This window comes from Leopardus geoffroyi, chromosome C2 (genome assembly GCF_018350155.1).
Source record: "Leopardus geoffroyi isolate Oge1 chromosome C2, O.geoffroyi_Oge1_pat1.0, whole genome shotgun sequence".
Classification (NCBI taxonomy): domain Eukaryota; kingdom Metazoa; phylum Chordata; class Mammalia; order Carnivora; family Felidae; genus Leopardus; species Leopardus geoffroyi.
The window spans coordinates 6,285,659-6,303,935 of NC_059333.1; the positions used below are offsets into that span (position 1 = coordinate 6,285,659).

Genomic DNA, 18,277 nt, shown 5'->3' on the forward strand with positions numbered 1-18,277 from the left:
TTAGGAGCTTTTCCAACTGAGGCCATTGCACTTAGTGAAAAGCACACTGCATTTGGGGGAGGCGACCTTCATTTCCCTCCTGGCTCAGAAGGCTGCTGTCAGCCTCCTGAGGGGATCCACTCTAAGGCTGCAAAATGTTTAAGCGCCACCCCAGCCCCACCCCAGGCTCTGGTGAGAACCAGGGAACACGGTGTGTGGACGAGCATTTTGCACAAGGTGAGAGCCTGCGTGGTCAGGCACCCGGCACGTTGTTACCTCACTGACTCATCCCGATGACCAGGCCAGGCTAAGTACTCTGATCACCTTTTTTTAAATTTTTTTAAAGTGTATTTATTTATTGAGAGACAGAGAGAGCAAGCAGGGGAGGGGCAGAGAGAGAGAGAGAGAGAGAGAGAAAGAGAGAGAGAATTCCAAGCAGGCTCTACACTGTCAGCACAGAGCCAGATGTGGGGCTCAAACTCACAAACAGTGAGATCATAACCTGAGCCGAAACCTAGAGTAAGATGCTTAACTGACTAAGCCACCCAGGCACCGCCCCCCCCCCCCATCACCATTTTAAAATTACAAAGCTGAATTACCGGTGAATTAAGGAGTTTTCCAAGATTTACACCCAGATCCATCTCATCCAAGAGCCAAGATTTTTCCCCATCATATTTACACTCAATCAAGACTGGAGAAAGGATCGAGAAAGCCAGGAGCCACCATTACGGTCTGTCCTTAAAGATCAAGATTCCAGGGCCACCTGGGTGGTTCAGTCGATTGAGCATCCGACTTTGGCTCAGATCATGATCTCACAGTTCACGAGTTCGAGCCCCACTTCAGGCTCTGACAGCTCACCCTGGAGCCTGCTTCAGATTCTGTGTCTCCATCTCTCTCTCTGCCCCTCCCCTGCATGTGCTCTCCTCTCTCTCTCTCTCTCTCTCTCAAAAATAAATAAGAACATTTTTAAAAATTAAAAACGGGCCACCTGGGTGGCTCAGTCGGTTGAGCGTCCAACTTTGGCTCAGGTCATGATACCATGGTTCATGAGTTCGAGCCCTATGTCAGGCTCTGTGCTGTCAGCTCCCAGCTTGGAGCCTGCTTCAGATTCTGTGTCCATCTCTCTGCCCCTCACCTGCTCATGCCCTGTCTCTCTCTCTCTCTCTCAAATATAAATATACATTAAAAAAAATTAACGAAAAAAAAATTTTTTAAAGATCAAGTTTCCAGGGGCTGTGCAGCTTGACAACAGTGAGAACCGTCTTCTCTCCCCTTGTCCCCTCAGCCCACTGTGGCACTGGCCTTCAGGAAGACACAGATCTGCTCCTGCTACCAGGGTGTCTTCACCCACATTCCTCTGTAAAGCAGAAAAATGTGACAGTGCTTTGTGATCAACTGTTCAGAGATGTGACACACAACTGCATATGCATAAGCCCTCGTAAAGAGATTGCAATTTGTTTTTTACTTTTTCTTTTTTTTTAATTTTTTGTAACATTATTTTTTTTTTAATTTTTTTAACGTTTATTCATTTTAGAGACAGAGAGAGACAGAGCATGAATGGGGGAAGGTCAGAGAGAGGGAGACACAGAATGTGAAGCAGGCTCCAGGCTCTGAGCTGTCAGCACAGAGCCCGATGCGGGGCTCGAACTCACAGACTGCGAGATCATGACCTGAGCCGAAGTCGGTCGCCCAACCGACTGAGCCACCCAGGCGCCCCTAACATTTTTAAAATTTATTTTTGAGAGACACATAGACAGAGAGTGAACAGGGAAGGGGCAGACAGAGAGGGAGACACAGAATCCCAAGCACGCTCCAGGCTCTGAGCTGTCAGCACAGAGCCCGATGTGGGGCCTGAACTCACAAACCATGAGATCATGACCTGAGTCGAAGTCTGACGCTTAACTGACTGAGCCATCCAGGCGCCCCGTTACTTTTTCTAAAAAAAAAAAAATTTTTAATGTTTATTTATTTTTGAGAGACAGAAAGAGAGACAAAGAATCCGAAGCATGCTCCAGGCTCTGAGCTGTCAGCACAGAGCCGGACGTGGGGCTCAAACTCACGAACCTCAAGATCATGCCCTGAGCCGAAGTCAGACACTTAACCGACTGAGCCACCCAGGTGCCTCTGTTTTTTCCTTTTTCATTAATTATGTTCATCCAACAGAAATCACATGCCCTCATCAACAAAGTTGCAGGCAAGAACCCATTTTTAAAAGAGAGTGAAGAAATAAGTAGTAAAGGTTTCGCAGAACGACCACCACATACACAGCATCGGTGCTGGCAGTCGCTCTGGGGTTCCCCTGCCAAGAAGCTTCTGGATAAAATCCCCCCCCCCCCCAGGAAAAATCAGTAGCACTGATACCATGGGAATAATCAGTTCTCATCCTTCAGGATCAGACAAAAATCTTTCCACTTAAGTGTCTTGGGACAATTCTTCTGAAACATCATCATCACAGACTCACATGTACTAATATTAACTAATAATTACAGCAACTACAATATTGATTAATATTGACTAACATTAGCCAACGATTATAGTATATAATATATATGATATAATAGTTATAATTATATTAAATAGCCATATGTAATAATCATAAAGTTAACTAATAATTGTAATATGTATTAAGCACTGACTGAGCATTTGACACCATACAGGGCACTCCATGCCTTCTTTCCTAAATCCTCAAGAGGACGCCAATGAGAAGAGTACTATTCTTGTCCTCATTTTACAGATAAGGAAATTGAGGCTTAGCAAGGTGAGATAACTTTCCCAAGGTCAAACACTTCCAAGCGGCAACAAAACATTTGCTTAGGGAACCAGCATTAACGTGGCTTTTCCGAGACCCTGGAATGAACGGTGCCCCTCCAGATCCTCGGAGGCTAACTCAGTCATGTGCCCAAACTTCAAGACTGTAAGACATCAAATAATCCTAAGACGTCCACGAGTTTGTTCGCTGTCTCTGGAAGGATGCACAGGGCACAGAACATGAGGAGATTGGCAGGGCAGGGGTAAAAGTTGCCCGCAATGAGCGTCAACAACATATTGAGAGCCCACTAAAGCTGTTTCTTTCATTAAAAATCACGTTTTGTCTAGTATTCCAAAACTGTGCTCTTTGTGGACCAACTCAAAGTTTCTGAGGTCGTCAACGGCCACAAAAGACTTTGCAGTTTTACAACTGGAATGTTCCTCCTCTGTTTCTGTTAAAAGATGTTTTGCAGAGATACTAAGCAGTTGCTGATGCGCTGTGCCCAGAGGGACACACAGGCTCATCGCTCTTGTTTTCTTCTTGCCCTCTAGAAACTGCGCGAACTTTCAGGGCTGTGGGTGGGGGCGTTGAAGAGCCAGCATTGGGGCTGTTCCCGGCCAGTGGCTGGTCTAGGGTATCATCCTGGCTGAGTGAAATCCAAGCAGCAAGATGGCCCAGGAACTAGATATAAAAGGAAACTGCCCCCTTGCTGGTGTCCAACCCTCAGCTTCCTCCCCGTAGCCCCCTAAATGCTCAAATGCTCATGGAACTTTCACTCTCAGACTGATAGACACCTCAGGTTCAAGCCTAAAATCAAAGCGTGAATCACTGCCAAGGACAAATGGCTCCCCGTGTTACCCCTGTAACTTCAGACAGGTCTCTCTTGCACAGAATGAAGGCTGGAACTGGAGGGGTGACTCTAAGCCTGGTCCCAGGGAAATCAGACAGTGTTAGGGGGGTCAGCTCTTCGTACCTATTTTTGGTCTGTTTGAATTCCTAGAGCATTTAAAACTGTCGCCTTAGAGATATTTGCTCTTGTCACTGTGACATCATTTTCCTCAAATAATACTATTACACATGCTAACTTTACACTTTCGGTTTGGTCACATCGCACACGCAGGTACAGATGACCCTTGAACAGCACAAGTTTAAACCGCACCAGTCCACCTATAGGTGGATTCTTTTTCTTATAAATACAGAAAGCCCTATAAATATATTTTCTCTTATGATTTTCTTAATAACTTTTTCTTTTCTTTAGCTTACTTATTGTAAGGATACAGTATATATTACATGTAACATACAAAACCATGTGTTAACCGACTGTTTATGTTGTCAGTAAGCCTTGTGGTCCACAGGAGGCCATTAGTAAAGTTTTGGGGAGTCAAAAGTTATACGGGGATTTTCCACTGCGCGGGTGACCGTGTCCCTAACCCCTGCATTGTTCAAGGGTCAACTGTAATTACACCCAGGAGTCATTTTAGGAATGGGGTTCAGCACACCCACCAAATATCATTTGTCTGCAACTTTAGTCTTAAGTCTTACAGAATGATTGGCAGAAATACTCCACCAATAAATAAATAAATAAATAGCCTCTGATTCTAAAATCTATGCGACACAACACGACACAAATCACATGTTAAAAATTCTAGCATCAAACACGCCCCCTTCCTGGAATCCCCTTTCACACCCAGCTCGCCTGGATCACTCATTTTACACATTCCTCCAACACGGTTAAAACGAACGCAGAAAGCAAAGGCACGCAGGCTTACTGCAGGGCCACGGCTTACTCACACACTCCTCCAAAAAGAAACTTAAGGCCAACGCTGGGCCGGACCCGCTGCTTCTACTCCCCAGTCTGAGCTCCTCTGAAAATACGATAAGGAAGAAAGCCCCACGAGTTCCATCAGACACCTACCGCTATGGACCCAGAAGATGTGGCAACAAACACTTTGATAACCATTTTGACAGTCGGAAAGAGGGCTCCCCCCAACACACACCCCCGGGAGGGGACGCGGCGCTAGCCCGGCAGAGCAGGCAGCAGGTGCCAGGTGCGAGCTGGCGGCCGCCCAGCGCGGTCTGAGCCCCTGCGCCTCCCGCCGCAACTTAAGCTCTGCGCCTGTCCGGCGCGGCGCCGGCGGCGTGGGCTTCCCCGCCATTGGCCCGGGAGCGGTGGGCCTCTGCCAGGCAAATACGTGATTGGTCGATAAAAGCAGCCACTGACTTTGAACGCCCGACAACAGCCCCTAAAAGGCAAGGCTGCGCCGCGCACCAATCAGACGGCGGCGCGCAGACAGAGGCCGGCCGGCGGGCGAGCGGGAGGGCGGAGGGAGGTGGGCGCGGGTGGCGGCGCGGGGCGCTGGAAAAGCCCAGAAGACGCCAGCTCAGTCCCCGCGGACGCCGTGTTCGCGAGGCTTTTGGCAAACGAACAGCGAGGGGCCTTGAAATAAACAGAGGCTTCCCGACTTTCGAGTTTCCCGGCCGATTAAAACACTTCGGCCAACTCTCCTACAATAGATTCCTTTATGCGTGGCCCGTTGACAGTTTTCTCCCTTTACCACCTGTTCCTCCTAAAGAACAGAGGCTGACAGGCCGCAGACGGGTAAGGTTTCACTGATATCCCAGACGAGGCAGGGCGACGGAGGCGGGCTGTCAGTACGGATGAGTTCAACAAGCAAATTGTCTTAACTATTGCAGAGGCGTTGGGAGAAAATAAATGTTTGTCGCAGCCTCTGTCCATCTGATTTATGCAGACCATTTGAATGGTGTTAAAAGTTAGAGGACTTAAAAATCTAGTAAAAAGCCCAAATGCTACTGCCCAGTGTTTATCATGCGTTTCAAAATCAAGATCAAGGACATAGGAGACAAAAAGCATCAGTCTTATTTACTCCTTTTAGATAACGGAGTCTCTCCTTTCTCATTTTTTTTTTTTTTTTTTCTCTTAAATCCCTGCTACCCCTGGAGGAAGTGTTACTGGCATACTGGAGCAGGGAGGGATCTGTGGGCCTTCTCTACCCGCCCCCTTTTCCAGAGTCCCAGGGGCCTGGAGGTCTAGTCCGACCCCCTTGGATAGGTGCCTTTGATGAAAAAGGTCTCCCCATCCCTGTAATGGAGATCAAACTCATTTACATCAGAATGAATGATTTAAACCACTACCTTTTAACTCAGAGCCTCACTTCTCAAAGTTTACTTCCCAAATTAGGCCCTTGGTAAAGATGCTTACTGGTTCCCCAAATTTAAGTCATTAGCATTGTAAATTTTATTTTTCAATTTTTAAGTTTATTTATTTTGAGAGAGAGTTGGGGGGAGGGGGGGAACAGAGAGAGAGGGAGAGAGAGAATTCCAAGCAGATTCTGCACTATCAGCACAGAGCCTGATCCTGGGCTCAAACTCACAAACCATGAGATCATGACTTGAGACAAACAGTTGGAAGCTCAACGGCCTGAGCCACCAGGCGCCCCTGTAAATTTTATTTTAAAGGCCACCTAAGATTATAAATCATTTTTGCTCCTCTTCTTTTCTGTATTTTCAAAATTACAAAGGATTTACAATTTTTGTCATCAAAGTATTATTCTTTCAACACTTTAGTCTCAACATCTACCACATGAGCATGCTTTTTTTCTAAATACAAGAGATTAATAAGCTATACATATTTCTCAATGTTTCTGTAAATTAGTAACATAAACTACAGCTGGACTCTCAGGTGCTGTACAGAATATACATCTGCTGATCATATAGGGCAACACTGCCTCTGACAATGACATTCCCCCTCCATCCATGCGCCCTAGGGAGAAATAAATATCCTACCTGAAATAAGAGCTAACAGTTTTTAGGTGTTTGCCCCCTCGTGCCACATCTGTGCTAAGCGTTTTGCAAAGACCACTTCCTTAATCTGCACAACGCTAGCACTGGATTCCACTACTTTCCCTCCTCAAGGATGAAGACCGAGGGGCGCCTGGGTGGTTCAGTCAGCATCCGACTTCAGCTCAGGTCATGATCTTGTGGTTCATGGGTTCGAGCCCTGCGTCGAGCGCTCTGGTCTCTGTCCACTCCGTTTCCAGACAGGGACGATGACTCCACGCCCGCCTGCCTGGGCTCACCCCCTTCCCGGGGAACCCAGCGTCTACACCCGCCTGGCAGGGTCCACTCTTTCCCAACCTGCCTGCGGCCAACTTGGAGCGCCCAGCTCGGGGTCCACGCACCGCGCAGGCGTGGGAACCAGATACGCGCAGGGGACTCGGATTCAAAACACCGGTACAGGGGCGAGCGCGACCGAGAGCGTGAAGGAACGGCGGGCCCGCCTTGGGGCCGGTTCGCCAGCCCCAGACGCGGTCAGGGCGAAGGTGGAGGGCCCCGGGCGCACAGGTGGGCAGGCGAGAGGCTACTTGGCAGACTTTTCTACGCTCCGCTCAGCAGTGCGCAAGCGCGTGGACCTCGCGGCGCCCGCGGCCCTATCCCGCGGCTCAGCCAGTCCCAGGAGGCCTCGCGCGCGGGTTTCCAAGGCGACGCGCGGGAGCCGGGGGGCCGCGGGAGCCGCGTGGAGCAGGTAACTGCCCTGTCCAGTCCCAGCCAGGTCCCCCTGTTCAAGCCTCCGGGCCCTCCGGTGCCGCCGGTCACTCAGCCCTGGCCCCTTGCTCAGCCAGGGCCGCGCAGCCTCGTTCTCGTTAGTAACGTAGCCGGGCCGCCGGCCGCCTCCTCCCGCAGAGCGCCGCCTGGTGAAGAGCCGGCGTCGGCGTGCCCTCCCAGCCGGGGTAGGGGGGCTAGGCTCTCGCCTGCCCACGCCTGCCCAAGCCGTGCCCGCCCAGCCCGGGTAGGGGGCCTGCGGCCTCACCCGCCCACGCCGCGCCCCCATTCCTTGTCCCCCGACTGCAGGCCCGCCACGCGGACTGGCCGCCCGGGGGCATTGGGGCAGGGGCGGCCCCAACCGACCGGCCCTCGTACCGCCAGGCGCCAGGGAAAGGGGCCGGGTCGTGTCCGCCACCCACCCCCCACCCCCACCCGCACCCGCACCCCCACCCCCGTAGCGGTAGCGCGGGGCCGCTTTCACCCCTCATCCCCGACCTGCAGGCCTTCGCCGGATGCTTTTTTGCTGTCTGAAACTGATGCCTGCAGGTTCGTGTCTACCTTCCTGCTTTAGTTTCCCGCCCCTCCCACACCGGTCTAACCTTAGCGCTGACGTTTCCTTATCCTCAGCCCGTGGAAATGGGAATTCTTTGAAATTTCCGCAGTGTGTGTCCCTCACTCGCTCAGCCTTGGAGCTCTTTGTCCAGTTTCCCCTCAGCGCTTTAACACTTCATTGCTACGCTTGTGCCAACAGGTGACTTTTTTAGGATGGGGTTTTCCACTGCTGAACATGACCTTGAACCTATGTTCTATCTACACTGGCTCCCTACACGAATCCATCCGGTGTCAGGCTCAAATCCTATCTAAATGCCAATGAGCCCCAAAAGTATCTATCTCCAGGCCTGACCTAACACTGAACTTGAGACCCGTGTACTCAACTGCCTGCCTGCGTCTGTACTTGGATGTCTAAGGCACCCCCTGGCAGTCCCTCACACCTGCTTTTCCCACTCTTTTACCCACCCCATTACTGGAAACCAGTAACGTCTTTCTCCTTCCTACGTTCAGTCTGTCAACACATCCTTCATAATGTACTCTGAATAGGTGACACAATCCTGTCTTTTCTTCAACCCCCCAGCCAGTATCATAACCCAGGTCCAGGCCACCATCGTCTGGTGCCCGGATTATTTCAGGAGCCTCTTAATTGGTCTCTGTGCTTATGTGTGCCCTCCCTCCCTTGAATGTAGACAGTCTCACCTTTTTTCTGTTGTTTCAAGTGAATAAGGCTTTCTTTTAAAGATAGGAATTTCATAATTTCCAGAGATGAAAATAATTTTTAATACGTATTTTGAAGATTTCAGCTTTTAAACCAGGTAGCCAAAGCTACATAAACACTATTAACTATTAACAAGCTAAAAATCGAAAGATGCCCCTCAGCTTTCTTGGGTACCTGAGTGTGTCCCTGGATTGAACTTTGACAAGAACTTTAAAACTGGCTGTACAGAAGAGTAAAAAAAAAAAAAAAAAATCCAGAGCTTCCTTTTAAGTGAGAAAAAGAAGGCATGTAGGAATTTAGGCTCTGTTTATTCCCTTCTCTTTCATCTTTGGTTTTTTAGAGAAGCACCAAAAGAGGCAAATTGAAGTGGAGATCAATGATCATCCCAGTGCTGGTCATGTTGGTAGTAAGTGCCTGGGCACTGGTACTCCAGTCCATCAGGCACAGAGTGATGCAGCGATTGATAGGACAGGTCCTTGCCCTCGGGGAGCTCCTGGCCCCCACGCACCTGTACCCTGGCAGTCGTAAACCCCCAGGCCCCACTTTTTCTTTTTCCACCAAGGGAAGCTCCAGTTGGCCAAAGTAGCAGGGTAGGGTTGCTGCTACTCGTGGAGGGTCCACACGATGTTGCCGATCGGAAACCTCCACTTTGACCTGACACCTCCCCCTCTTGCCGTCACTTCTTGTCTGACGGGAATCTCCTCAAGCTCCAGCCACCACAACTGCAAGCCTTACCTACATCTGTGCACATCGTCCGTCCTATCCCCGGCCACCCTCCCTGTGCCCTGGATCCCACCCTCACCTGCTTGTCCGAAACCGACGCTCTCACTATCAGCTGTCACCTGTTGTGTCTCAACTGGCTCTTGCCCTTGGCTTTTAAACATGCTCCAGTCTCCCATCCCGGAAGAGAGAAAACAATCTCCCTTGACCCCCGTTCCCTTTCGTTTTCAGCTATTGCCCAAGGTCTCCTTCCCCTCGACAGGCAAACTTGTTTAAAGAATTGCCACCTTCCGTGTATCCATGCCTTGCGTCTCATTCCTTAGCCCGCTCTAGTCTGCCCTCCGCCCTCATCTCCACGTACCAGAACAAAAGCCACTGATCCGACATTGCCAGGCCTCTTCCGGCAGGTCTTCCGGCAGCATTCGCATTTGACACTGTTGCTCCCAGTTCTTGAAGCACTGTCTTCCCTTGGCTTCTTCGCCCCAAACACCTCCCCCCCCCCCTGCTTCTCCCGCTACCGTGCTGGCTCACCCTCCTCTCAGGGGCTCCTTGGTCTTGCAGTTCCTCAGAGCTCAGTCTGTTCTCATCGCGTTCTCTCCCGTGCCCCCCATAATCCGGGATTGGGCACAAATCTATGCACACCATCTACGTGAATCCCCATCCGTGTGGACTCCCAACTTCATCCCTCCAGCTGGGCCCTCTGAGCTGACCCATATGTCCGGCGAGCTGAATGGCCTTTCCTCTTAATACGTCTCCGACACCAGCTCCACATGCCCAAGACCAGTCTCCCACCACCCCTCCCAGCTGGGGCCTCTCGCATTGGCAGCAAGGATTCCTCCTTGGCCTTTTCGCTCCCCCAGCATCCGGCAGGTCACCAAGCCCTGGTGACATTGTCTCCCGTGCATCTTTCACTTCTCAGTCGCCATTGGCACCTTAGCCCAAGCTGCCGCCTTCTTTCTCCAGCCTTCCGGAATCCTCTTCTCTGGCTTCTGTCTCTTCTGCACTCCACACTGCAGCAGGAGTGACCGTCAGAAAGCAGAGCAAATGATGGCATTCTTCCCCAGCCTCCTGCTTTTGCTCCCTGCTAGCTTCTCATTGCTCTTGGATTAATGACCCAAATCATACACCTGCCCTCCTGTGAGCCTGCAGCGGCTCACCCCCACCGACCTCAGGAGGCTCTGGGACCACTGGGACCCAGCCAATGGGCCTCGTCCGCCTACCAGGCCTTGAAAGTGTCTACTCTCTCTATCCAGTGTACTTCCCTCCTACCCTCCATTCCTTTTTGCGTGGGTAGCCCCCACCGACCTGTCTTAGCTCAGATGGTCCTTCTCTAGAACCTCCATGGTCACTGTCCAGGTCAGGTTTCTCTGTCATGTAGCTTCAGAGAGTTGTGTCTCTTTCCTCTAAAACATTTACAACAGTCACTATTGTGATTATTTTATTGCCAGCATGAAAGCCCCATGAAAAGAGAAACATCTCTGTTTGCGTTCATTACATCCCCCACACCTCATACAGTTCCTGGTGCACAGAAAGCTCCCAAATCTGTGTTGAAAGAATGAATGAAATGAACATTTTGATGTGTGAGATATATCAAATGTAGGGTATTTTAGTATGATTTATTAAAATAGAAGGAAAATTCTAGGAAAAAATTACCAGGTCAACACTGAAAATTAGAAGGAAATGTGGCCGTGGCCAGGAGGGGGAGCTGCAAATGCACACTTCTAGAAATGTAGCCCTAAACTCACATTTGGTTTCTTAGCGTCAGGCGGTGAACTGCATTAGCCACCACTTGGTGGGAGCAGAGAGGCCCGGTTTCTCCTTTTTCATCCCAAAGGCACTTCTTGGGGACACTCGGTCTGGGAATGAATTCAAAGTTTTTGTCAAAAAATAAATAATATCAAGTTGTAAAATGACCAAAACCTACATCGCTTGTCTATAACCAGCCGAACGCTGAACATGACACATTTTCACATTCTCAAGGCTTGAAATTTCTGATATATGTAGATATGTTTAATTTACAGATTTTTCACGCTGGACTAGATCTTAGAAGTTATTGAGAACAGTGAGCTAACTTTAGACCTTAGACAGTTGACATCAAGCAGCCAGCTGTACTGGAAGGTCTGCTACTGTCATTCAGATGCCTTTTCTTTAGAGCAAACACCCTGTCTTCTGAATCAGTGCTAATTCTCTTGTTTTTTAATTTTTTTAATGTTTATTTATTTTTGGGAGAGAGAGAGAGACAGAGCATAAGTGGGGGAGGGGCAGTGAGAGAGGGGGACACAGAATCTGAAACAGGCTCCAGGCTCTGAGCTGTCAGCACAGAGCCCAATGCGGAGCTCGAACTCACGGACCACAAGATCATGACCTGAGCCAAAGTCGGACGCTCAACCGCCTGAGCCACCCGGGTGCCCCTCATCTATTTTCTAAGTCATCTTAATTTGCATATAGAAAAGATTGATTTTTATATCCACTTAACTACAGTTTTATTAAATATTCTTTAGAGTGTTTTTAGAGTTTTCTAAGTATACAGTCATGTCGTCTGCACATGATAATAATTTGCACAGTATATAATTGGGCTTTTCTTTCCTAATGTTTCTTCCTCTTATTTCTCACATCTAATTTCATTGCCTGCTGCCTCCAAGACAGTATTCATTCGCAGAAGTGATAGTGGGCATCCTTATCTTAGTCCTTGCGGGAGGGTACGTTCATGTTTCACTAGTAAGCATGAGGCTGGCTTTTGAGTTTGAGACATCTATTTGTTTACCGTATTGGAAAAGCGTTCATTTAAAGGGCACTTAGGGCATTTTAAGTTGAGTCAGCAGCAGTGCAAAGCTTGTCAGGAGTAATGGGCATGGAGACAGGAATTGAGGGAGCTAAGAAAGAAGCATTCTCACCATTAATTTGTTTAATATTTTTTGAACACTTGTGTTTCCTGGGAACTCTTCTGGGCACTGAGGCTGCAGCAGTAGACACAACAGTCAACATACTGTAATCAAGAAGCACACGTCAGTGGGGAAGTCAGGCAACGGATAAGCTAAAGGAGAATAATACAGATTGTGTCAGATAATGATCCCTGCTACAGGGAAAAGTAAAGTGGGAAAGGAAGTAGCGAGTGTTGAGAATGGATCAGAAAAGAGGGAAAACTTGAACGTCAGCTATTGTTTTCCATAAAGCAGGACTGGTTAAGAATACAGTTACCTCCCCACACGATAATCTGGGGTGGGAAACCTAGTTGTAACCTTTGAAAACTAAATCATTCTCCTGAATGCGTTACAGCTTCACTACAGAATATTTACTTTAAGAATTGGGATTTTCTGGGGGCGCCTGGGTGGCTCAGTCGGTTATACGGCCAACTTCAGCTCAGGTCATGATCTCGCGGTCCGTGAGTTCGAGCCCCGCGTCGGGCTCTGTGCTGACCGCTCAGAGCCTGGAGCCTGTTTCAGATTCTGTGTCTCCTTCTCTCTCTGACCCTCCCCCATTCATGCTCTGTCTCTCTCTGTCTCAAAAATAAATAAACGTTAAAAAAAAATTAAAAAAAAGAATTGGGATTTTCTGGTTGTAGTAATAGCCAAGAATGTAGTAATTTGTGAGACGGTTGAAGAGCAAGTTGCGATATATAATACCATGTCTGGAATATCAGTGCTTCCAAGTTAAGATCCAGTGCCCACCAGTAGTACCAGGAGAATCTTCCTTTCCTCATTTTTGTTGTTTGCAGATAAGTAACAGGTAACCCAAACACTTTGGTTACTCATGTTCAACCTTGCACTGGAGAGAAAGAACAGGCAGGTTGAGCCACACAACCTTTTGTTCTACCCACAACATTTTCAGAGGCGCTGCCCTGTTGTGGCTCCTTCGAACCCCATTTCCTGATCAACTGCAAAGAGCTGATTCGCTTTGATAAGAAGCCTTAGTGTGTGGAGTAGACAGCAAACCATATACAAAGGAGTAGATATAAATTAATCAATACCGATTCAAAACTTGTAACTGATTCTTCTCATATAAATGTTCACTTGTGACATCTTGACATTTTCCTTTTGTAATGTTATTCTAGGTTTTTTGAAGTATATTCTTTCCTTAAAAAGAGACCAAAACATGTCAAAAACTACTACCCTGGAGACCTCCTAAATACTGTGGTGTGAAGGACCGTCCACTCAGAATGTATAGTTAATCGTCATACATCTTAGGAACGTTTGATGAAGGACAGCAGGTATGCGTTAATTCATTTTAAAACATTTTGGCATATTTTTTTGTCTGCTTTGTCGCAAAAGCAGAATTGAAGACAACTACACACAAAAAATGTAGTTTTCAAATGATTCAAATGTGCATCTTGATCTTAAACATTTTTCTTTCCAATTCTGTAATTAAAAGAACATGATATACAAATTTATTGTTGTTCTGGGCAGCCATGCCTTTACATGGCGCATTCCAGGAAAGCATAGCATCAGTTGGGTTACGTTCTCTCCATTCAAGCCGTGTTTTTGATTGTAAGTTTTGTTCCTGAGTCATAACAGCAAAGAAACTACTATCAACCCTGTCATGATAGAAACATGTGCAATTATGCTTCAAGAGCAATAAAACAGGAAATTTTTTTAATGTTTATTTATTTTTGAGAGGGGCAGAGAGACAGGGAGACACAGAATCTGACGCAGGATCCAGGCTCTGAGCTGTCAGCACAGAGCCTGATGTGGGGCTCGAATCCACAAACTGTGAGATCATGACCTGAGCCAAAGTTGGACCCTTAAACGACTGGGCCACCCAGGTGCCCCAAACAGGAACTTTTATACTGTAAACACTAGTGTTCAAAATATAAATCTTGCCAAAATCTGAACTATACACCACCATAAACTCAGTATATCAAAAACTAGTATGCTCGCTCTATAGTAAGAATATTAACATAATTACTAACGGCTTATTTTTAAATCCTTGAAGGCAGAAGTTTGCTTTCTTCATAACCCCAGTGCCTAGTAGACACTAAGTAAACATTCTTTGATTGGACATTTTCATTAATTAATTGGTCAATAAACTCAGAAGAACATTAGATGGTTGGCCTAAGACTTTGATTTTTCAATAATGCACCACATAATCAGAAATCCATGTGTGGAGCCTACAGACATTTTTTTAATTAATAACAATGAGGTAAGACCAGTTATGTTAATACAAAGACACACAGAAGCAGTTTCATCAACTTAAAGGGTATTTATGGACCTGATACTAGTCACCAATCCATCCATCTTTAACAGATCAGTGAGAAAACTGGTATTTAACAGACTGAATTTTCCAGGGAGCTGCTTGATATATGCGTTCATGGTACGTCTCGTTGCCGACTAGTAATATCCAAAAATACAGTTCATTTGACATTGTTGATGAGACTTCTCAGACTCCGTTTCATGAAAAAGAATGGAATTACCACAGGTGAACCCAAATAGGCCCAAATTTGGGTCCTACAGATAGAAATTATAGAACAGTTCTGGGGTCCTGAGACTTCCAAAATTCTAAGAATGTTCTGTGTCCTTAGTGGGTGTAATTTATGTTAAGCTCAAGTAATTCTTCTGGTAACTGAACCATCCTGAGAAGACATGTCTGAGTGTATTATCTCTACCTGTGTAACAAATGACCCAAAAAACTTAACAGCTTAAAACAATAGTGTGGTTCGCCACCACTCCAAAAAATTATTTTAAGATCATGATTTGATTAAAATTAATGGATTAGAGATAGAGAAAATATGGCATTATATAGATTTTTTTCAAAATCAAGTAAACATTCTAGAAAGCATCTGTTCACCTAAATAAGTTATTTAGCATTAAATCCTATTCTCCCATGTTCTACAAGATCACTGTTGATTTTGTAACCTCCTAAAGTAGATTGACACAGAAGTTTTCTGTCTATTATAAGTCTGTCTCCAATTTCAAATGAACACTTACTGGATGGAAAAACAACGACAAACATTTATTATTCTCTGGGTCAGGAATCTGGGCATAGCTGGGTTCCTTGGCTCAGGATGTCTCTTAAGGCTGTAGTCAACACGTCAGTTTGGGCTGTAGTAATCCCCAGACTCACCTGGGGGTAGTTCCAGGCTTCCAAACTCACTCCAGCAGTTGGTGATAGGATTCTGTTTTTCACAGCCTGTTCAACTGAGGGTCTCAGTTCCTCACTGGCCGTTGGCCTGAGGCCTTAGTTTCTTGTCATGTGTACTTCTCCATGGGTCTGCTTACAACATAGCAGTTGGCTTCCATCAATGTGAGCAAGTGAGAGAAAAAGAGAAGGTGATGACAGAAATCAAAGCCTTTTAGTTAATCTCATCTTGAAAGTGACATCTGAGTCACACCGTAGGGAAGGGGATCACACAAGGACATGAGTCCCAGGAAGTGGGAGTCTGTGGGAGCCATCTGAGAAGCTACCACTCACACTGAGCACATTCCAAAGACAGCCTCAGAAAGGTATATGAGGACTCCCTTCTTCATCACAGGAGGCACTGGCATGCTCCAGGGCTCTCTAGGGAAGGAAAAGTGACAATGTAGAGGAATCACCTGGTGGCTTCCCCAGCTGACTGAAGGTCTACAGTTAGGTGATTGTTACCATTCAGTAGACGACAGAAGGGATGCAGCCTCTGCCCCTTGACAACCAGCAAAGAAGCCTCCTAGTCTTCCAGATAGTGCCTGACTACCCTTTCCTAAAACCAGTATAGTACAGACAGAATCTAAGGGAGCCCAAAGTGGTTCTTACAGAAAGATTCAGGAATAGAACTGGTTTGGGAAATTAAAGCATTGTTTCTGTGTTCTAGCATGTAGTGCCTGCTTGTACTGTATGAGGCAGATGTCCACTTCCTGAGCTGGGAGGCGAAAGGGTTTCCCTGGTGGATATTCCCTAGACTTTCAGCAGGAGCCCCAAATGGACTTCCCTCATATCCTAACTTTCTCTGCTTGTCCCTTTTATTTATTCCCCCTCTCTCTTGATAACCTCTCTCTTCCCACTTTTCCCTCAAGATTTGCCTTACTTCCCTAGATAAATAATGAATGGAAGGGAACTTCCTCAGTCTAATAAAGGAAAAACCTACAACTAACATCACACTTAATGGTGAAAGACTGGACAGTCTCCTTCTCAGCTCCAAGGCAAGACAAGGACGTCAACTCTTAGCAACGCTTCTGTCCAGCATGGTACTGGAGATTCTGCCAACCAGTCCGGCAAGAAAAAGAAATGAAAGGGTCCATATTAGAAAAGGAGAATTCAACCCTCTTTATTTACAGATGACATCATCATCTGTGATGAAATCTATAAAACAGCTACCAGAACCAATGATCAAGTTTACAGGATACGACATCAATACACGAACATCAATTGTTTTTCTATATCCTAGCAGCAAACAATTGGAAATTGACATTAAAAGATAATACTACTTAACAATACCTGTATAATAGCAGTTATCAAAAATATGAAATAGGGATAAATCTGAAAAAAAAATATGTAACAGATCTATGCACTACAAACTACAGAAGATGGCCTAACAAACCAGAGCTGTTTTTGTCAGGGTGTCAGTTCTCCATGAATTTATCTGTAGACTCACAATCACAATGACAATTCCATGAGGCTTTTCTGAGGGAACTGACAAGCTGATTCTAACATTCCCATGGAAACTCAGAGAACCTAAATAAAATGGCCAAACAACTTTGAAAAGAAAGAAGAGAGTTGGAGAACTAATGCTATCCCATTTTAAGATTAATTATAGGAATGCCTGGGTGGCTCAGTCGGTGAAGCATCTGACTTCGGCTCAGGTCATGATCTCATGGTTCATGAGTTTGAGCCCCGCATCAGGCTCAGTACTGACAGCTCATAGCCTGGAGCCTGCTTCGGCTTCTGTGTCTCCCTCTCTGTCCCTCCCCACTCGCACTCTGTCTCGCTCTCAAAAGTAAACATCAGGGGCGCCTGGGTGGCGCAGTCGGTTGAGCGTCCGACTTCAGCCAGGTCACGATCTCGCGGTCCGTGAGTTCGAGCCCCGCGTCAGGCTCTGGGCTGATGGCTCAGAGCCTGGAGCCTGTTTCTGATTCTGTGTCTCCCTCTCTCTCTGCCCCTCCCCCGTTCATGCTCTGTCTCTCTCTGTCCCAAAAATAAATAAACGTTGAAAAAAAAAATTTTTTTTTAAAGTAAACATTAAAAAAAATAATAATTTTTAAAAAGATTAATAATAGAGCTGCAGTAACAAGAAAGGTGTGTAAAGTGTCAATGTAAAGATAGAGAACTAGGTGAGCAGAGCCAGAGAGAGCTCAGAAATAGACTCACACACGGCATCTCAGTTATAAAGGTACAAAGGCAATTCAGTGCAAAAAGTGTTGGTCTTTTCAAAAAATGGTGCTGGAACAATTGATGTCCTTATTTTATTTTATCTTATTTATTTATTTATTTATTTTTTAACATTTATTTATTTTTGAGAGAGAGAGACGAAGTGCGAGCAGGGGAGGGGCAGAGAGAGGGAGACACAGAATCCAAAGCAAGCTCCAGGCTCTGAGCTGTCAGCACAGAACCCGACACGGGGCTCGAACTCATGGATTGCGAGATCATGACCTGAGCCGAAGTCAGACACTTCACTGACTGAGCCCCTAAATATCCTTATTTAAAAAAAAAACAAAAACAAAAAAAAAACTCTGGTCAATTTCTGACCCATGATAATTAATTCAAAATGGATCAAAGTAAAACAAAATTATAAAATTTCTGGGAGAAAATCTTTGTGGCCTCGGGCTATGTAAAGATGTGTTAGATGCAATACCAGAAGAATCAGTAAAAGAACAAATTGGTAATTTGGGCTTCATCAAAATTAAAAACATCTGCAGACACTTTTAGGGGAATGAAAACACAAGCCACAGGCTGGGAGAAAATATTTACAAACATGTATCCAGTAACAGACTTATGTCCAGAGTATAAAAGAGCTCTGAAAACACAGCCATAAGAAAACCAACAATCCAATTTACAAATGGACAAAAGATTTGAACAGATACTTCATCGCC

The 18,277-nt window shown here is 46.4% G+C and overlaps 3 protein-coding genes across 10 annotated transcripts in view; 1 reads left to right on the top strand and 2 right to left on the bottom strand.

Moving 5' to 3' along the window:
• LOC123610569 (SH3 domain-binding glutamic acid-rich protein-like) overlaps positions 1-4,899 on the bottom strand; it is a 58,641-nt gene extending 53,742 nt beyond the window's left edge. Inside the window, exon 1 of one of the 2 annotated variants that reach the window (XM_045501355.1) lies at positions 4,644-4,899. In XM_045501355.1, coding sequence (XP_045357311.1) covers positions 4,644-4,688 — 45 coding nt within the window. In that variant the 5' untranslated portion in view covers positions 4,689-4,899. The remainder of the gene's footprint in view (positions 1-4,643) is intronic. The other variant, XM_045501356.1, reaches the window with a different exon arrangement.
• Positions 4,900-5,157: 258 nt separating this feature from the next.
• The window catches only part of LCA5L (lebercilin LCA5 like), a 50,265-nt gene continuing 37,145 nt past the window's right edge, over positions 5,158-18,277 (top strand). For 3 of the 6 annotated variants that reach the window (XR_006718201.1, XM_045501342.1, XM_045501345.1), the window contains exons 1-2: positions 7,727-7,837; positions 13,333-13,488. The gene's annotated coding sequence lies outside the window, so the exon portion shown is untranslated. Of the gene's footprint in view, positions 5,328-7,209; positions 7,272-7,726; positions 7,838-13,332; positions 13,489-18,277 lie in introns of those variants that run through there. The other 3 variants (XM_045501344.1, XM_045501343.1, XM_045501347.1) reach the window with 3 other exon arrangements.
• The window catches only part of LOC123610567 (guided entry of tail-anchored proteins factor 1), a 62,472-nt gene continuing 57,803 nt past the window's right edge, over positions 13,609-18,277 (bottom strand). Inside the window, exons 5-6 of one of the 2 annotated variants that reach the window (XR_006718202.1) lie at positions 15,339-15,773; positions 13,609-13,812 (exon numbers count right to left, since the gene is read on the bottom strand). Coding sequence is in view for 1 of the 2 variants with exons in the window: in XM_045501351.1 (XP_045357307.1) it covers positions 15,742-15,773 (32 nt within the window). In the remaining variant the exon portion in view is untranslated. Of the gene's footprint in view, positions 13,813-13,967; positions 15,774-18,277 lie in introns of those variants that run through there. The other variant, XM_045501351.1, reaches the window with a different exon arrangement.